General features: G+C 41.0%; 1 protein-coding gene across 4 annotated transcripts in view; it reads right to left on the bottom strand.

Annotated features, from left to right (window-relative positions):
- ANAPC5 (anaphase promoting complex subunit 5) overlaps positions 1-20,734 on the bottom strand; it is a 44,078-nt gene that overhangs the window by 9,967 nt on the left and 13,377 nt on the right. For all 4 annotated transcript variants that reach the window (XR_007406180.1, XM_025473869.3, XM_049101830.1 and 1 more), the window contains 8 exons: positions 19,247-19,313; positions 15,964-16,065; positions 14,821-15,011; positions 10,732-10,813; positions 10,009-10,098; positions 7,236-7,417; positions 6,020-6,155; positions 2,087-2,161 (listed from right to left, as the gene is read on the bottom strand). Coding sequence is in view for 3 of the 4 variants with exons in the window: in XM_025473869.3 (XP_025329654.1) it covers positions 2,087-2,161; positions 6,020-6,155; positions 7,236-7,417; positions 10,009-10,098; positions 10,732-10,813; positions 14,821-15,011; positions 15,964-16,065; positions 19,247-19,313 (925 nt within the window). In the remaining variant the exon portion in view is untranslated. The remainder of the gene's footprint in view (positions 1-2,086; positions 2,162-6,019; positions 6,156-7,235; positions 7,418-10,008; positions 10,099-10,731; positions 10,814-14,820; positions 15,012-15,963; positions 16,066-19,246; positions 19,314-20,734) is intronic.

The following is a 20,734-nucleotide window of genomic DNA, read 5'->3' as shown; positions in this document are numbered from 1 at the left end:
ATTTCCAAGTCTTTTCAGAAAGTGAAATCAATGCACTGCAAATTGGAACATTTATAAATTTACAACAACCCAAAGTAATTTTGTTACATAAATTAACTCTTTTAAGGCTAGCAATGTTTCAAAAGGTAGAGCTTCTATCTAGTCTTTGACTTTGTTTCTTCAGATGTTCCTGTGAAGGCAGAAGTGGTACTGTAGGTCCAGGTCAGTTCCCCACCCCCCTGCAGTTTTCACACAGGAACCTCAGTGTCAGATCCCCACAGCTCATCTTTTCATCTTGGTTTTGCCACAGAAGGAGCAAGAGTGGTTGGTGTGCTGGCCTATTTCAGTCTTCTTCACCATTTTCCTGAGGGAGGCACCATAACAGGTCAGGTATTTACAGATGATTCCAACCTTCTTGGTGCATTTAGCCACATAACCACAAATGAGTTCTGATCTGAGCCCAGAAAGTTCTCTTGTATGTTTTTAAATTTTGTATAAAGTAAAAACTATTATACTGTATGTATCTTTTGAAAACTTGCTTTTAAGCTCAACATTATTTTTCTGGGACTTCTACATATTAATACAAGTAGCTCTAGTTCTTCCTTTTCACCCATGAATAGTTTTCAATTACATAAATATGGGACAACTTATCTATTCTTATGTTGATGAGTATTTAGGTAGGACCAATTTTTCACTTTTCTGAACAATGCTGCAATTAACATTCTCAAACATCTCTCCTGGTGCAAGAGTTATCTCAAGTCTACAGCAAGCAGTGGAAATGCGGCTGTAGGACATATGCACCTTCATTTTAATACAGTGCCCATTTGTTCTCCAAACAGGTCACACCAATTTATACACCCCCCCCTCCAGTAGCATATGACATTACTTGTCGCTCCTCATCCTCACCAACACTTGGTGCTGTTGGGTATTTGACCTTTAGCCAATCTTATAGCTAATGAAAGAGCTTATTATTGCTTTCACCTTTATTTTCCTAATTGCCAGTCAGGCTGAGCATCTTGCTATATAGCTATTGGCCATATATGTTTTTTCTATGAACTGTGAATTAAATTGCCTTTTTTTTTTTAACAGCTAGGTCTATAAACCAAACTGTTCCATTGCATTAGCACTGCTACAGAACTACACTTAACTCTTTCCTTCTGCATCATTCTTAGGTGCTATCTTCTATTTTGTTTGCATACCATCTTCACAGCTAGGCACTTTGCATTCAGATCTCAGCCTGATGAAAGCAGCAATGAGACCCCAGCACACTTCACATGCAGATGGGCATCCACACCATACCCAGTGCAGTGGAGCCAACAACCTATGGGAGAAGCAGCCTCAGGGGCCAGCAGGAGGAGATTGCCAGGCCATGGTCTCTTAGGATTTCAAATTCTCTAATCCAATGAAGACTAAACTTGGTAAAGGCAGGAAGAAGAGGTCCGTGTAATAGCTTTTTCGGCCCCATTAGAGACAGTCATCAGTGCAAAAAGGAACAGAGGGCTTGGGAGTGCTTTATAAAATTAATTCCTTCTGGGGACAACATCTTCCCATAGGTCATTTAATTCTGAGATGAAAAGACTGGAGTTGCCAAGTAAGAGAAAACACCAAACTAAGACCTAAGACCGCGCCATGGACGCGGATGATCCATACAGCTAGAGATATAAGGAATCCTAATTTAAAACCATGAGGACAGGAAGAAAAAAAGCTCCCTAAATAAATCTTTAAATCATTTCTCTGGGACACCTGGGTGGCTCAGTGGTTGAGCGTCTTTTTTGGCTCAGGGCAAGATCCCGTGATCCAGGATCGAGTCCCATATCGGGCTCCTTGCAGGAAGCCTGCTCTTCCCTCTGCCTGTGTCTCTCGTGAATAAATAAATAAAATCTTTTAAAAAATAATAATAAAAAAATAAATAAATCTTATTTCTCTGCCCTTTTGAACAGAGTGTAGAGTTTGGTACGTACCTATATACACTTCAATGCACAGATGACACCGAAAGGAACCCAGACACAAGAAACTGAGGGGAGACCCTAAAATACTCCGCTTTGACAACAATACAGTAGACATGGTCTCTTCGGAAATAAATCCAATACATGCAAAGGCAGATTACCTGGGCATGCTGACTATTAGGCGGGAATCGTTCCTTCAAGTGCTTTAACACTTCCGAAGCTGCAGCAAAACAACCCTAAGCAGAAACACATGATTTGATGAGCACACCTATGTTGAAATCACACCTGCCACACCACTCATAGGATGTCACTATGATTCACCTTATTCATGGTGCTGCACCCTAGAAGACACAAGGCACAGGCTGTCCTACATCAAGAGGTCATATTTTTGAAGGTTCTAGTATATTTCATTTGTTCATTAAAAAAAAAATTTAAGGGATCCCTGGGTGGCGCAGCGGTTTAGCGTCTGCCTTTGGCCCAGGGCGCGATCCTGGAGACCCGGGATCGAATCCCACGTCGGGCTCCCGGTGCATGGAGCCTGCTTCTCCCTCTGCCTATGTCTCTGCCTCTCTCTCTCTCTCTCTGTGACTATCATAAATAAATAAAAATTAAAAAAAAATTTTTTTAAATTACATATGCATGTAATGCATGTTCACTCTAGGAAAAAGCTTACAAAATAAATATAAACGATAGGGATGCCCAGGTGGCTCAGCAGTTGAGCATCTGCCATTGGTTCAGGGCCTGATCCCGGAGTCCTGGGATCGAGTCTCGCATCAGGCTCCTTGTGTGGAGCCTGCTTCTCCTCCCTCTGCCTGTGTCTCTGCCTCTCTTTCTGTGTCTCTCATGAATAAATAAATAAAATCTTATAAATAAGTTGATTAATTAATTAAAATGATAAGAAAAAGACAAATTTCAATCTCACCAAAGATAATCACAGGAATGTTTAGGCACATATCCTTCTAAACTTCTCTTATGCAGAAGTGTGGCTCAGTAGTTGAGCGTCTGTCTGCCTTTGGCTCAAGTCGTGATCCCAGGGTCCTGGAATTAAGTCCTGCATTGGACTCCCTGCAGGGAGCCTGCTTCTCCCTCTGCCTGTGTCTCTGCCTCTCTCTGTGTCTCTCGTGAGTACATAAACAAAGTCTTTAAAAAATAAAAATAAACTTCTCTTATGCACATAAATAAAAACATGCATGTATTCTAAAAACTGGTATACACACTATACACACTTTTTCTGTAAATTGCCTATAACAGTGTTTACTACATGGGAGGCACTCAAATATTTTTTGAATCAATCTTTTCAGTGTTCACAAATACAAAGCTATATCATAGTATTTTATTAAGTAAATAAACTATGACACATCAAAATAACCTAATTTGGGATAGTTTGGTTGTTTCTAATTTCATCCATTTTAAGAATGCTACAGTATCTTGGTGCATACACCTTTGCATAATTGTCCACTTTTCAAATCATTTCCTCAGCATAAGACCTTTGAGGTAGAACTGGCTGGTCAGATGGCAGGCACTTCTAAGCCCTCTGATACACGTTACTAAACTACCCTCTGGAAATGTGCCGCAAACTTTCATACCAGCACTCTGTGCCTTTCTCCTACCACAGTATTTAAGGATTGCCTATTTGACTGGCAAAACTAGTATTTTACTGTATCAATTTTAATTTCTTTAATGACTAGACTGAAAATTTTTCATGTTTTTTGGTCATTTATGTTTTTTGTTTTTTGTTTTTCATTTGTGTTTTTTATGTGAATACACGTTTGTGTCTTTTTTTAAATACCCTTATGTCATTAGAATGTTTCTTATGGACTATCCAAAAGCTTTTCAATTTGTCCCAATCCTTTGATTAGGTGAAAAGCCTTCTGTCTATATAGAAGTTCAATGAGACTGCAAGTGAACTTTTATTTGAAGTGAATTAAGTGGAAATTACACTGAATTACAATAAAAGGTCAATCATCTTTTTATTCTTATGATTTTTATCTGGCCAGTCTTACCAATTATTTTTCTGACTGCCACAGTGAGTTGGGGATGTGGATTGAGATGGGTTAACAAACTTTTAGGCCAAGTAGACAGACACACTGCAGTAGACCCACAAACATTCCCATTGTGACCTGCCTCTCCTGAGGCCGGGAGAGGAATGATACCAGATGGTCTAGAATTATAAAAAAGGAAAAAGGGGGCTGGCTGTCCTAGTGCTTCCTCTGGATTGCAGGAGGAAGGTCAGAAACAGTAATTCAGAGCTTGTAACTTCTTTTTAGGTTCCACCCACACTCCTGTCACTGCCACGCCAAAGCGCAGCACCCAGTTTATTTGGAGATCAATTCTAGAACACAATCTGAAGTACACACAAAGGAAATAAAGGAGCAAATGGAGACGCATGATAAAACTGCCTTCTCTACTGTTGGCCAAGCTTAATTTCCCAGGTGCCTACCAAACCTATACAATTAAAAATGTGACAATCATCAGCCCCATGGGTATAGCTACCTGGCTGATGTTCTAGCACTAGGAAGGTCTTGCTAAGGCAAGTTGAGGAAAGAGGGGGAGGCACTAAATTGAAACAAAGAGGCCACCGCCTAGTGTCTAGCAGTGTAATTCTAAGGCTTCCCAACACATCTGGCCACTGGAACCAGGTCGTGATGGGGTCAGCAGCTTCTTCACATAAGCCCAGGGATCTAAGGGAAATGAAGATGGAAATACTAATACAGATCCAAAACACAGGAAAAATCTCCCAGGAAAAATCACAGAACTCTAATAACTAGCTTTGGAGAAAGTTTCAAGGCTTAAGTATCAAGCCAAGACCAAAATTTTTGTAAAGTAAGTTTTCAGTCCAGCAAGGAAAAAACAAAATCATTTCTATCCTACATAACTCAAAGAGAACTAAAAGGAAGTTACGCATTTTAAGGCTGGGGTCAGTGGGGAGAATCTGACTTCAAAAAGCCATAAAAAAAAAAAAAGCCATATATATGGGGTAACTTAAAGTGAGTGAACAGTATAGCATATGAATGTTATCTCAATAAAGTTGTTAGGGGAAGAAAAGTCGTACGAGGCTCACACCAATAACTGAAGGGTCAATAACTCACCCATTACCAAATGCTCCACTTAACCATGGTACCAGGAGAGGAAAAGAGATATTAAAGAGGTTCCAGTGCCATTAAGATGGGAAAAAAAAAGTGATGAATGTGCAGATTCCTGGGGGAAAGCAAGCTGGCTGAAGCTGCAGCTGGCTGCCGTTCTGACATCAGGAAACATGGGCAATGCCTCCCAGGTGCAGGAAGAAGGCAGCTGATGGAGGTGCATGTGGGACCCATCAGCCAGAGCCCACTCATCCCCTTTGTCACAACAGATACCTAAAGGATTGTCAAATGCTAAAATACCAATTAGTAGAGGGAAGTATTTACAGATTTCTGAAAAAGGTAGGTACCATCCAAAGATCTTTAGGCTGCAGATTAGGGAACATTGAATGCTACGATACAACCTAACAATAATGGACATCACAGAGAAGTCGAGAAAAGCTACAGATCAAGGAAATGCACTTATAGCCAAGGCAGTGCTTAGTGAGATAGAGGGCTTGGGTAAAAGGTTTCCTTGACTTCTTTCCCATGCAAGAAGACATTTTGGAGCAAAGGAGAGAGAAAGCCCAGAGCAGCATGAGAGATCCTTTGATCAATCTCCTATAAAGATAATTTGTAGAATTACTTGGGCTATAAGTCAAGTTGCATCCAATTCCCACTGCTCCTTTTTGGAGTCAGTCAGACTTGTGTTGGAGGCTTAAATTTAACTGCTGTAGCTTTCCCATCTCCTATGAACATATCTTAAATTTCAAAGGCTCCTTTTTATTCCATGTGTTACATGGAAATAGCTGACCTCTCATTCATTCCCTTTGTCAATGCAAAGAGATCCCAAGTTCAACAATCTTTATAGACCCCACACGCAGTCCATTTCTATCAATGGGATTTCACCTTTATACCCTCTGCAGTCAACAAGGACTGTCCAAGTCCTATTCCGTGCTTTTCTCAAGCAGCAGAGGCAAGACATGCCAGAGCCTCCATTGCTCCAGAAGCACACAGGCCCACCTACCTGCCTACCTGCTCTGCGTGCAGCTCTGCAAGATGGCAGAGGGCGACGGCAAACGACTCTGTGTTGTTCTGCTGCACACCCGCATTCACGGACTCCAGGCTGTTCATGCTCAGCAACATCTGGGCTTGCTGCAGTGCCATGGTGCTGGGTGAGGAGATGGACAGGAATTCCCTTCAGTCAAGAGACCCAGGCTGCCCTTCAGCCACACCCTACAACTATCTTAAGGGGAAATGGAAGGAAATTAAGTCCCTCTGCAGGCTCTGGCTTAGCGGGAGCAGCTGCTTCTCACTGTCAGCTGTCCCACCCTCAGCACAAGGAAAGCAGAAAAGCACCCTTGGGGTGCAGCCCCAAAGGAAACATGCAGTGGTTATGGCACGAGCGGGAGGGAGCTCGAAGCTCCAGACCCCCTGACTGCCTCTAATTTCCCTGTGGTCACAGTGTGTTAATTAGTTTTCACGGAGAAATTCAGACCTGATGCCATCCTGGCACCAGCTGCTCTGGCAATGTAAGCAGTGGCCAGTGTTTGCAGCTGTCTCAGATCACATCATGCCAAAAAATTATCTCAAGTATACAAAAACACAACTGGTAAGGCAAGCACTTCCTTTCGTTACTGGATTCCTAGAAACAGCAGATTGTCTAGGTAGAAGGTAGGGTACTGACAAGGCTCCAGGATTAAAAACCTAGTTCAGAAGTATACTTCCAAGCTAAAGGAAGCCAAATGGAAAATTAGGCTTGAGGCCGGCAATACTCCAGAGGACACATATTGATTAACAGGGAAGCTCAACCTGAGCAACTGTGGCCCTTGCCTCCTGAGGACGGGAAGAGAGGTGTCTCAGATCATAGTGGCATAGGGCTCAGAGCCAGAGAAGCTGGGTTTGAGGCTTGGCTCTGTCACTTGCTAACGACATTTGTGATCATGGGCAGATTAGATGTGTGAACCTGGGTTTTCACATCCTGGAATGGAGCCTACCTACTAGTTACCTCACAGGGCAGCTGGGAGGAGTAAAAAAGAATGAGCACAGGAAAGAACTTTACCAAGTCTGTACAAAATACATAGTGTTTTAAGACTATGATCATTTTCTTTAATCCCCTGTACGTACAACTGTCATCAAAGGGGAAAATGACTTGTCTGTTTGGCCTTTCACAGAACCAGTTTGCTAGCTTCTGCTCATCTTTAGAAGGATTCATGGCCCTACAGCCCTGACAGTCTGCTTGAAGACCCACCTGCGGCCATAGAGTCTCCAGATGGCCGTTTTCTGTGCAATGCTGATATCGATGAGCTCTGACAGGCTGTGTTTCCAGTGTAGGAGGTCAGAGTCCTTTAGGGCATCCATCAGTTTATTTGCTGTCTTCCCAGCAAAAGCCCTCTGCTGAACTAGGGACTGTATTCCCAGGGAGGCGAGGTACTAAGTGGACAGACACACCCATGACTCAAAGCAGAGATTACATGACGGGATTTTTCACTCTTCAGAAATTTGCCGTATTTCACATTTTAGCACATGCAAACCAACCAACAGTATTATTTAAAAGGAAAGTACCTGACCCATATGAACTGCGTTCCTGAAAAACTGGGTGTGGAAGAGAGGCAGACGGTATGCTGAGAAGAGCCAGGGCTTTGATATAATGGGCCTGGACTTAAACACTGTCTCTGTCACTTACTCTGTGACTTGGGGTCAGTTAGCTTCTTAACCAAGCCTCAACTTCCTCGTCTATAAAATGGGCATCAACTCTATCATAAAGAATTATTGTCAGCAACCCTCTTAGGTTCCCTCCCACTTTGGGAGCCTTGTACTATTACTTTACTACTGCTCAATAAACTTTGCTTTGGGGTGCCTGGTGGCTTGAGTTGGTTAAGCATCTAACTTCGGCTCAGGTCATGACCTTAGAATCCTGGGATCGAACACTGTGTTGGGCTCCGTGCTCAGCCAGGAGTCTTATTCTCCCTCTCCCTCTGCCTCTCCCTCTGCTCATATGTGTACACCCTCCCTCCCACTCAAATAAATAAATAAAAACAAAACAGTACCCGTCAACAGTGCTGGGCACATTATGGAGTAGGAGATATTTTGTTTCCTTTTTTAATTATTATTTTTTTTAATTTTAAGTAATCTGCTACACCTAATGTGGGCTCTAATTTACAACCCCAAGATCAAAAGTCGCATGCTCTACCAACTGAGCCAGCTAGGCCCCCCTGGAGTAGGAGATTTTTTAAAGGATGCCTATTATGAGCATAATTATCTTTTCATTAACTTCTGATGTAATTTTCAAAGGTGGAAGCACAACTTAAAAAAGTCAGCTTAGGGGCACCAGGGTGACTCAGACCATTAAATGTCTGATCCTTGGTTTCAGCTCAGGTGGTGATCTCAGGACCCTGAGATTGAGCCTGAGGTCAGGCTCCACACTCAGCAGGGAGTCTGCTGGAGGATTTTTTTTTTCTCTCCCTCTCCCTCTGCCTCTCCCCCCACTAAAATAAATAAATAAATCTTTAAAAAAAAGTCAGCTTAAATCCAAAATAAAAATTGTATTTACGAAATCTATCATTTATTATAAGGGACAACTTATTTTTGTCATGATAATCAATTCCATACATGTAAGTGTTCTTTCTCCAAAATGAGTCAAAGGACAATTTACAGATTTAAGAAGTATATACCATGTGTCAATGTGTCAACCTCAATTTTTTTTTAAGTAGGCTCCCCACCCAGCCTGAAGCTCAACATGGGGCTTAAATTCACAACCCTGAGATCAAGACCTGACCTGAGATCAAGAATCAGATGCTAAACTGACTGAGCCATTCAGGCACCCCTTCTATTTTTAAAAAGCATATACAATAAGTTATTATGCATGTTACTTTCAGTTTTCCTGGACCATGCTGCAAACTTTATGAGACAGAATGCTTAAACAGTCCCACTGCCATGGTGCAGTTTTCAGCAGATGCTTTCAAGACAGGTTAAGGTTCTGTGAGCGAAAGTAATCTAGATTCTGACAGTCTTTACTACTACACATGTGAAGACTAAGCCCTTTCACTGCCCCTCAGGATTTGTCACCACAGACTAGAATTCAGGTCCTTCCCTGCACTTAAAATAAGAAAGGACAAATGTGCCTGTTTACTGGTTCCTGGCTTTGTTGACTTTTATATTTATTCATTCATTCATTCATTCATTCATTCATTCATTCATGAGACACACACAGAGAGAGAGACAGAGATGCAGACAGAGGGAGGAGCAGGCTCCATGCAGGGGAGTCCAAGGTGGGACTCAATCCCAGGTCTCCAGGATCGCGCCCTGGAATGAAGGTGGCGCTAAACAGCTGAGCCACCAGGGCTGCCCCTTTGTTGACTTTTAAAACAAAGATCAGCAAACTGGTTCTATAAAGGGCCACCGTAGTAAATAATTTAGGTTTTGCAGGCCACATTTGGTCTCTGTCACATAGTCTTTGTTGTTTTTTCCCCTCCAACTATTTAAAAATGTAAAACCCATTCTTAGCTTGAGGGCCATTGATAAGCACACAGCATGCCAGACTTGGCCCATGGACTGTAGTTTGCCAATTGTTGGTTTAAAAATAAGTCTTTCCTGAAATTTTTCTACATAAATGTGTGGAAGTCAATGTTGATCAATACACTAAACAAAGATCTCAACAAATTGATCAATGGAACTTTTATAGATGTTATTAAGATAAAGGGAGCAGAGGGCAGCCTGGGTGGCTCAGCAGTTTAGTGCCGCCTTCAACCCAGGGCCTGATCCTGGAGACCTGGGATCGAGACCCCCGTCAGGCTCCCTGAATGGAGCCTGCTTCTCCCTCTGCCTATGTCTCTGCCTCTCTCTGTGTGGTCTCTCATGAATAAATAAATAAAATCTTAAAAAAAAAAAAAAAAAGATAAAAGAAGCAGAGAGAAACCTATCAAACAGGATTTAGTGATGTGATTAATAGTTAAGGTCAGGAAACTACCAAGAATAAAACCACATGGCTTAGTAAAACAATCTCATACGAAGGTGAGTCTTACCGGTAAGCCAAAATGTACTGCCTTCTTCACAGAGTGCTCTAGCAGAACATAGCTATCGGATCTCTTCTGCCCCAGCACATAAAGCCAGCTCTGGTAAGAGAAATCATCAGAATATATCTCAATGATGATAACGGTTAATGTTCTACTGAAATATCATAATAGTTGTAAGAAATATTTAACAATAGACAAGATAAATCCTCTAAAATACTCTTTCATCAAGTATGAACCTAAATGAAAACCCCAAACACATTAAAATTGTCAGAGTGAGCTAAACAGCCATTGATCTTCACCTGACAGTAATGAGTGGCAAATATTTCAGAAAAAAACCAGGAAGCTCCCAGAAGGCCTTTAATTGAGAAATTGAGATTCTCAGGAAATGTTAAATGAATTCTGTGTTCTACTTGTGTGTGGTGTTTATGCTTTCATAGGACAATGTCTCATCAGGTACAAGGTGTGGCATACACCTTTTTGTTAATGCCAATGTTTAATGTGGTAGTTTTGGATTAAAATTTGTAGACAAGAAATACACTCCAGGGCAAAACAGAGATCATGGATTAAGAAAGATAATAACAATGGCTGGCCTTTTCTGGATTCCCACAACCACCTAGTTTCCCTTCACTGCTAATGGCCTTCCAACTGCAAAACAACCAATGCGAATGAAACCTTTTGAAGGCCAACTCAACCACATGGGCAGAACTCCCAAGACAGGAGAGGGTGGCTCACCAAGCAATGCTGGAGACACACATGATCGTTGGACTCCTGAGCAATCCTAATCGCCTCCTGCAGGGCAAGCTCTGCCTGCTGACTAGAAGCAGACTGAACATTAATAACTCATTAACAATCACAAACATCTCCAAGCAATGTAACAGGAAGGCATCTGTACAGTAATTCATTCCAGTAGGCCTCTGGGTTAGAAGTTGTCAACAATGAGCTTTTTTCATCAGGGGCACTTCCCTCTCCCAGGAGCAAGAAATATTAACATAAATGACACAGAACATGTCCTTTCTCAGATGGATTTCTACTATAAAGGGCAAGAAGGAATGGCTTTTCTTGATCTCCACTCCTAAGATTTTTACTTTAGTTGTCCCCCCTGGGAGGAGAGGTGAGGATAGGATACAATATCTCACTTTTCACTGTATTCCCTTGCCCATTATGTGAATTTTTTTTCTTTTACAAAGGCATTTGATACTTCTGTATTTTTTCAAAACTAGTTAGAGTAGTTTAAGAATAATCACTTCAGAGATTTTTTTTTTTTTTTCTGCTGACATGGTTCCCCTCCATCTGGGATGTCTCCCTAATCTCAAGTTCTATGGAAATTCAGCCAACTATCCTTGGCCCCACTGAGCTCCCACCTCTGGAAACACTCACAGGAATGCTATCTGTAATCCACCTTGCAGTGCTTAATTAAATACTACTGTGTATCACCTTTTACTTACTTAATCTGTGTTAATTTTATTTCTTCAACTCATTTACAAACCTACAGAGGGCAAGCTCTTAAATTTTGGGTTTCCTGGTGGCAAGTCACAGAAAAGAATTTCTGTAAGTGCAGAGTTACAGAAAATCAAATCAGAAATTCAACGGGTATCACTTATTTAAGAAAAATTTACATAAGGAATTTTCTTTAAAATTAGCATTAGCTTCACATAATCCATTTTAATTGGGGAGAGCTGAATTGTCCTCAATAACCACTTATTTAAATAAAGAGACCTGATACATTTTTATCTATTTTACATTTCTTTTAAATTCCTTTCAAAGCTGAGATGCAATAGGACATAAGCTACTGGAGGGCAGAAAGCATATCATCACACACAGACCCTCAATAAATATCAGTTAATTTAACTTTTTTGAATATCTGAAGACCAAATAAGTAATGTTAAGTTTTTTTTAAAAAAAGATTTTGGGGAGAACTGTATAGATAATATGCTAAAACTAAAGAGAGATTACTTTTCCCAGGTAGGAAGAAAAGTTAGATCTACCCAATGGTAGCTCTCAGGTAGATTAAAGACCACTTTAAATCTCTATTCAAATATTAAGTTAACAGAGGTTAGGAGGGTTGACCTGCTACCTTATTATTTAAACAGACACTTCCAAATTGAAGGAGTGATCTGTGCATATATCTGGAGGAATATCCCTTATGAAAACAACAGCACTCTCTAACCTCTATCCTCATCTATCACCTTTAGGTATTATGTGTAATGTTGTTTATTCTTTATCTCCCCAACCATAAACTCCATGAGAACAGGGGGTTTTTCCCCTCCTTTTACACTGCTGTACCCTCAACACCTAACACAATGCCTGTTACACAGCAGATGCTCAATAAACAAGTATACCAATTTTCAAAAAATCCTCACAATCCTATAAGCTAAGGGACAAATATTTATACAGGCTCACAACTCCAAGACTAGAAACAATGATGCATGGACTTGAGTAAATTAATTAGCAATTAATTTGATGCAGTTAGCCACCTCTCCTAATGTAAATATATAAATTCTATACATCAACAGATTACTTGTATCCAGAAGGCAGGATACAAATTTCCAAACCCTAGCAGAAGCTGTTTTGAACAGAGAAATCAGTCAGTGGTAAACACTACAAATGATGTTGCTATTGGGGCACTTGGGTAGTAGCTCAGTGGTTGAGACTCTGCCTTTAGCTCAGGTCATGATCCCGGGGTCCTGGGATCGAGTCCCACATCAGGCTCCCCGCAGGGAGTCTACTTCTCCCTCTGCCTATGTCTCTGCCTCTCTCTTTCTGTCTCTCATGAATAAATAAATAAAATCTTAAAAAATAAAATCATGTTGCTATTAGGAGAACATAAAAAATGAAAGGTCCTGATTAAGAGGTTGTGACAGCTGGGCAGACAAAAAGAAGTTGATGATCAAAAGATAACACAGCATCTCATAAAATCATGGAGTTTGGAGCAGATTTGAATCTTTCTGAGTCCCACTATCAATCTGTTGCTTGAATTCCCTTACAGACACACCTGGTCTAGGCTTGAGACCTTGACACTTCCACAGAGGTTCCATGTGGGACCACCTTCCTTACCATGGGCAAAGCATGGCCCTTCCCTTGCACTTCCCAGTTCTAGTTCTCCAGGAATCATACCCTGAGTCATCTACACTGTCTTCACATGGCCTTTCACGACACAAAGATGCCAAACACATGCTTGGCTAAATCATTTTCTCTCCGGGCCCACCATTCTCATATCCTCCCACAGTTTTTTGTTTGTTTTTTATAATATTTATTATTTATTTATTCATGAGAAACAGAGAGAGAGAGAGAGAGAGAGGCAGAGACACAAGCAGAGGGAGAAGCAGGCCCCATGCAGGGAGCCCAACACGGGACTCGATCCCGGAACTCTAGGATCACGCCCTGGGCTGAAGGCAGGCGCTAAACCGCTGAGCCACCCAGGGATCTCCTTTTTTTTAAAAAATAATATTTATTAATTTTTTGTTTGTTTTAAAGATTTTATTTATTTATTCATGAGAGACAGAGAGAGACATGCAGAGAGAGGCAGAGACATAGGCAAAGGGAGAAGCAGACTCCCTGCAGGGAGCCCAATGTAGCACTCGATCCCGGGACTCCAGGATCAAGTCCTGAGCCAAAGGCAGACGCTCAACCACTAAGGCACCCATGTGCCCTTCTCCCACAGTTTATATGACATGGCTTTGAACACCTACAAGGAGACTGTCCCCCACACAAATTCCAGCCTATGTTCCTTTTAAATGTGACAATCAGAAATTGATAAGCTAACCCATACATCAAGGGTTGCCGAAGTCTCAATTGAACTTTGGATGCTATATTTCCATTAATACACCCAATAGTTTCTATTCAAAATACCTGTAGCAGAGACCACATTTCTCTCAAAGAGGATAAAGCCACAGGGGGCTTTATTGACTCTTTCAATTAATAATTCTCTACTTTTTCAAAATTAGTTACATTATCTCATTGTTTCCAAAATAGCTTCCGTGTTTTAAGTTTTTATCCACATAACTCTATTTACTGAATAATAATTGGGCAATTTTCCTAGTCGTATTCATCAAAATCGTAAGCATATCTTAGCAATGGCATAAGCCAATGTCACCCCACTGGGCTGCCTGAATTTCATCCAAAAGCACAAACGTGGGATCCCTGGGTGGCGCAGCGGTTTGGCGCCTGCCTTTGGCCCAAGGCGCGATCCTGGAGACCCGGGATCGAATCCCACGTCGGGCTCCCGGTGCATGGAGCCTGCTTCTCCCTCTGCCTATGTCTCTGCCTCTCTCTCTCTCTCTCTCTCTCTGTGTGACTATCATAAATAAATAAAAAATTTAAAAAAAAAAAAAAAAAACAAAACAAAAGCACAAACGTTCGGCTTAGTAAACTGTACAGTGTTTCATCCAGTCCACTACCACTTCCTTTTGGCTTTTTGAAACACTGTAAATAGCTTTAGTATCCCCATTATTACCTCCGAAAAATCCTTTTGGGAACCTCTGGCCTAATGACCTAATTTCCTTTTAATTCAACGCCTGTTGTTCTTAGAAGTAATGACAGAGGTCATGCAATTCGAGAGTCATGCTCCACAGGGACACTAGGGGGCAGACTGCTGAAGCAGAAGTGGAAACTCCTGTCCAGGGAAAGCTTCCCTCTTCACAAGTTACGGACAAGCCCAGGTCAGAAGGTCTCTCTCTTTCCTTCTTTTTTCTCTTTCTTTCTCTTTCTCCCTCCCTCCCTTCCTTTCTCTCTCTTTTTAATAAAACAGCACTTAACATATACATCCCAGTTAACGCCTGAGAGTCACTCTTAGGTTCAGCGGGGACAGACCTACGGACTCACTAGTGACCGAAGCGGCAGTGCAGGGCCGCCAGGTTCAGCGCCGCGTATCTGAGGCTCCGGCCGTAACCCTCCTCTCCGTTACTTTTGCTTTCGGCCCCGGTAAGGATCAGGCGATCGAAATAATGAAGGAGGCTGTGTGTTGAACTGAAAACATCTTGAACTCGAAGGTTGTTTAAGTAGCTGAGATAGTGCTGAAACAAGAAATAATCCATGTATTTTAAATGGTCGGGCTCAGAGCGTCTTCCTGACTGCAAACACCAGGGTCCCTCCACCAGCCCCCCAGTAACACGGTTCAGCATCATCTTTCCCCCACAAGCAGGATAAAACAAGTTTCCTCCCTAAGAGTCCCCAAATGAAAAATGGGAGCCCCATTAGGATTTGTGTCAGGGTTTTATCCTAAATATACAAACACTATGCCATTGGTTATATGAGCACCCAAGGGTGATGGGGTGGGGTGGGGGTGGGGGGCACCCACCCAGCTTGGGTATTAAGGAATACTGTGAGCTCAAAAGTAAAGGTTTTTTTTTCCTGAATTCACATAAAAATCATAGAATTAATTTCTGTAAATGTCCAGGTCATAATACAGTGAGTCTAACTAGTTTACTAAGGTAATTATCGTGGGTTTTGACACTAGTTTCATTTTGTTTGATTCACTGAATTAAACTTCCCTCCAACTGGCATATCCCAGTTACTACCGAGCAAAGCAGATGTATTGCTGCAGGAGAATAAAGATGTCAAATCCAGCTACTATCTAGAAAGTTAAAGAGAGAGAGAGAGAGAGAGAGAAGGTTTTCAGGGTAAAAATCCAGTAAGGAATGGAACTATTTGAATTTAAAAAAAAAAAAAGAAAGAAAGGAAAATAATTTTTAGCCCCAAAACTTGAAGAAAAAAACAAAGTCTACTCTATCATTTACCCAAAATTTGGAGCCTCAGAGAAACGATGCATGAATGAGAAGAGCAATAGACTGAAGAAAACTCTAATGGCCTGGGGATGAGGGCTGGGAGGGAAAGCTTCCCTATGGAGGCTTCTTGACTTGCCAACCTTTCCTTCCAAGAAACAGGGCCAATGGGCCAGTCCTCATTTGCATGGCTCTTCAATGTAAAGAGTAGCCTCATCATGGCTTTCCAACTCAAATGACTCACCGCTTCAGCAAAATCAGGATTAAATTTCAACAAGTTGTTCAGTTCTTTCTGCAAAGATGCTGGAGTGAGGGCTTTCGTCTCATCATTTTTTAACAAAGAAGCCTGAAATTTAAAAATGACAACTTGGTGGAAAGAAATGGCCAATAAACATATGGAAATGCATCCTAACCAGCATCCTGATTATGGTCTTTTCTACAGCTATTTTCTCCTCTTGACCACACAAAACACTATTTCCTCTTCCTGAAACACAGAGCCTCCCAACTACCTCTCCCCAGTCACATGTTCCTTGCATTCCTTGCAAACTCCTATTCCTCCTTCAGACCCCACTTTAGACTTCAGCCACTTGGTTGTATCACCTTCTAGACTAGGTAAGGTCCGGTAAGCCCCTACTTGGACCATAAGGCCCCTGCTTATGCATTAACTCTTCCTGTAGTACCTATCAAACTACATTAAAGCACCAATGTGACCCCACCCCGGACTGTGACCACCTCCAGAATCGGTAGTGCATCCAGCACTGCAAAGGGCCTCATAGCTCTCAGCTATCTGTTTCATGTAGATGGTACCAGCAATGATCATACAAAATATATAAAACTAGTTCTAAATTAAATATTAGTACTTAACTTTGTTACAGACACTTCATTTTTACCTAAATTTTTATTTAGAAGTTATTAATTTCTAATTTCATTTTAATTCATTATATCATTATAAAAGATACCAAAAACATTGGAAAGACACACAGGGGAAACAAAAATCATGTGTAACCCCTCCACACAGAAATAATACTGTTAATAGTGTCTTATTCCAGTCTTTTTTTTTTCCAGTCTTTTTTCTATGTGTGTGGGATATATATGTGTGTATACATACAGGTATACACATATACCATATTTTTTACATATTAGAACATGGTATATCATTTTACTTTCCGTTCTTTTCTTCTAATAATATATTATAAAGTTTATCTCATCAAAGTCTTTGAAAATATGATTTTTAAAGCAAAAGTAAACTGTGACTGTCATGTTTATTGCAAATAAACATGCTTATTTTCTCATTTATTGTTTGCCTTTTAGTTTTGTTGGAATGTGTTCTGACATGCAGACGTTTTTAATTTTAATGCTGAAAAATCAAATGATGATCTTCCTACATGTTTACTTCCATAGCTTTTATGTTTAAAAAGTCTTTCCCCACTCAGAGATCAGTTAAAAGTTAATATGTAGTTCCTTCTGGTCTAATTAAAACTTTAAATATTCACATTTACCCTTTAATTCATCTGTAATATACTGAAGTATGAGGATCTAGCTATATTTTCTCCTCCATACTTAACCAATTGTCTAAATGGGTTTTTCTAATCTGTTTGAAATTCATCTGCAGGGGTGATTTCTATCACTTTTCATCTAGACCTAAACATTACATTTTTCTGCAGAAAGAAAATTAATAACCAAATTAAAGAAAATTAGAAAAATAGAGCAAAATATCAAAATTCTATGCTTGAATAATAACATGGGAGAAAAATATTTGGCTTTGGTTACCAAGCAAATGAAAAAGTATGGCTGAAAAGCACCATCAAGAAATGTCTGGTGTGAAGTGTACTGATGTCTGCAACTTGAAATGCATCAAAAATGAAAGATGAAATGATGGCTGGATAAGGGATGTGAAGGTATATGATAAGCTCAGAGCAAAATAATAATGTGGTGGGTATATGGATATTCACTAGGCAATGCTTTTCAACTTTTGTATTTGAAAATGTCCATAATAAAATGTTGGGGGAAGGGAAGTAAGTCTTTTTTTTTTTTTTTTTTTTTTTATTTATTTATGATAGTCACAGAGAGAGAGAGAGAGAGGCAGAAACACAGGCAGATGGAGAAGCAGGCTCCATGCACCGGGAGCCTGATGTGGGATTCGATCCCGGGTCTCCAGGATCGTGCCCTGGGCCAAAGGCAGGTGCCAAACCGCTGCGCCACCCAGGGATCCCGAAGGGAAGTAAGTCTTCCAAATCACATCTTTGGGCTGTGTTAGTCACACACTATTATAAAATCAGCATGCATCATAGCTTTTTTTTTTGTTTTTGTTTTTGTTTTTTTTTTGTTTTTTTGCATCATAGCTTTAAGAAAAATAAAATCATGAGGCACTTGGCTAGCTCAGTAGAGCATGCGACTCTTGATCTTGGAGTTTTAAGTTCAAGCCTCATGTTGGGTGTAGAGATTACTTAAAAATAGAATATTAGGGGGATCCCTGGGTGGCTCAGCGGTTTAGCACCTACCTTTGACCCAGGGCGTGATCCTGGAATCCCGGGATCAGTCCCGCATCAGGCTCCTGACATGGAGCCTGTTTCTCCCTCTGCCTGTGTCTCTGCCCACCCCCTCCTCTATGTCTATCAAGAATAAATAAATAAATAAATAAAATCCTTAAAAAAAATGTAAAAAACTATTTTAAAAAAATAGAATCTTAAAAAAAAGAAACAGAAAAAGAAAATCACACACAAAATCAGAAAGAACACACAACCACCACTGTATAGTTAGTGAAGAAGAGAGGACAAAGAATAAGAAATAATGTAAATTCATTAATAAGCCTAACAAAAGAGGCATATGTGATGACATATAATTTGTTTTTATCGGGATCCCTGGGTGGCGCAGCGGTTTAGCGCCTGCCTTTGGCCCAGGGCGCTCGATCCTGGAGACCTGGGATCGAATCCCACATCGGGCTTCCGGTGCATGGAGCCTGCTTCTCCCTCTGCCTGTGTCTCTGCCTCTCTCTCTCTCTCTGTGTGACTATCATAAATAAATTAAAAAAAATTTTTTTTTTAAAATAACAATTTGTTTTTATCATTTTTAAAGATTTTATTTATTTATTTGTTTGAGAAAGAGACAGAGGGGGATACATGGGTAGCTCAGTGGTTGAGCGTCTGCCTTCAGCTTGGGGCGTGATCCCGGAGTTCCGGGATTGAATCCCACATTGGGCTCCCTGCATGGAGCCTGCTTTTCCCTCTGCCTATGTCTCTGCACCTCTCTGTGTGTCTCTCATGAATAAATAAGTAAAAATCTTTAAAAAACAAAAAAGAAAGAGAGAGAGCAGGGGGGGAGGCAAAGGGAAAGAGAGAGAAACGAATAGACTCTCCAGTAGACTCCTCGGTGAGGGCAGAGCCTGACATAGGGCTTGATCCCACAACCCTGAGATCATGACCTGAGCCAAAATCAAGAGTCAGATGCTTAACTGACTAAACCACCCAGGTGCCTCTCCACAGGATTTGTTTTTAAAAGTTTGTGATAAAATAACAGAATTAACATACCTGTTGAGAAAGAAAATATTCTGCTTGTTTTTGGGAGAGAGGCCCACTGCAAGATACCTCTTCTTCTCTGGAAAAAAATAAAACAAAACTACTAAGGAATTACATAACAAGGATGGGTGAACTAGGTGAGGGGGACCAAGGAGCACACCTGTTGTGAGGAGTACCAAGTGTCTTATGAAGTGTTCAATCACTATATTGTACACCTGAAACTGATACGACACTGTATAGTAACTAACTGAAACTAAAATAAAAATTTTAAATGGCAAACAAAAAGGAATTACACAACAGCAAGAATAGTAAGTCAAATAGCTTTATCAAAAAGAGCTCAAAACCTTTACAATTAATTCTCTCCTCTCAGGAATAGAAAAAACATGGGATGCCTGGGTGGCTTAGTGGTTGAGTGAGTCTGCCTTCAGCTCAGGACATGATCCTGGAGACCTGGGATTGAATCCTGCATTGGGCTCCCTGCATGGAGCCTGCTTCTCCCTCTGCCTGTGTCTCTGCCTCTCTCTCTGTGTGTGTCTCTCATGAATAAATAAATAAAAATCTTAAAAAAAAAAAAGGAATAGAAAAAAACATAAATAAAAATTGATATTGAACAACCCGCCAAAGTTCACACAATATCATTGTGGACAGTTATAGACCTAAGTTCTACATAGTGTGATCTTTCCACCATGCACAAATCTCATGGTACCCCTGATATAAAGCTCTGCAGTGGTACCCCCTCAGCTTCCAGGATAAAGTCCACACTGCTTGCAGGACAGGCACAATGCTCCATGAGTGGCCCTAGCTGCTCACTACCTCTCACCTTTGCCTTTTCTTGCTCATCCATGCCCCCGGCCTGAGACCTCCTCACAGACCTCCTATTGAGCCAAGATGCCCCCACTACTTCCTTGGCCTACAGGGCCATTGTCCCACCCAGCTGAACTGCAGTACACCATCCATCATTCAAGACTGACTCAAGTGTCATGTCCTCTGAGAATCTCTCCTGATATCTCTCACTGTAGCTCCCATTGTCTCCCAGAGAGGCTGAGAACAGAACCTATGCATTGCCACACCTGTATGCTTTTACTTGCAATTGGATGCCAAAACCCAGCACCATCCCTAGGACCAAAACAGGTACTCAGGGTTTGGGAAATGAATGAATGAGTGAAGTTTCTAACTCCTTGCTACAGATACAAGTTGTGGTGTACTCAAGAGCAGGAAAAAGTGGCTTCTCCCAAGAAATAATCATTTGCCTAGAAATTTACATCATGCAGAATCAACAAACAAGGAATATAGGGATATAAACCTAGGCTTGAGAAATCTATGCATGCACAACAGAAAAGTCTTATTGTGAGAGCAAAGTAGGAGTAATGCCCTTTTGCCACAAGACGCTGAAGAAATAGGGTTTTTTAAAATTTTATTTATTTATTTATGAGAGACACAGAGAGAGAGAGAGAGGCACAGATACAAAACAAAGGGAGAAGCAGGCTCCACGCAGGGAGC

This window comes from Canis lupus, chromosome 26 (assembly GCF_003254725.2).
Source record: "Canis lupus dingo isolate Sandy chromosome 26, ASM325472v2, whole genome shotgun sequence".
NCBI lineage: Eukaryota > Metazoa > Chordata > Mammalia > Carnivora > Canidae > Canis > Canis lupus.
The sequence above is the reverse complement of the archived record's forward strand: the minus strand, read 5'-3'. Positions and strand labels throughout refer to the sequence as shown.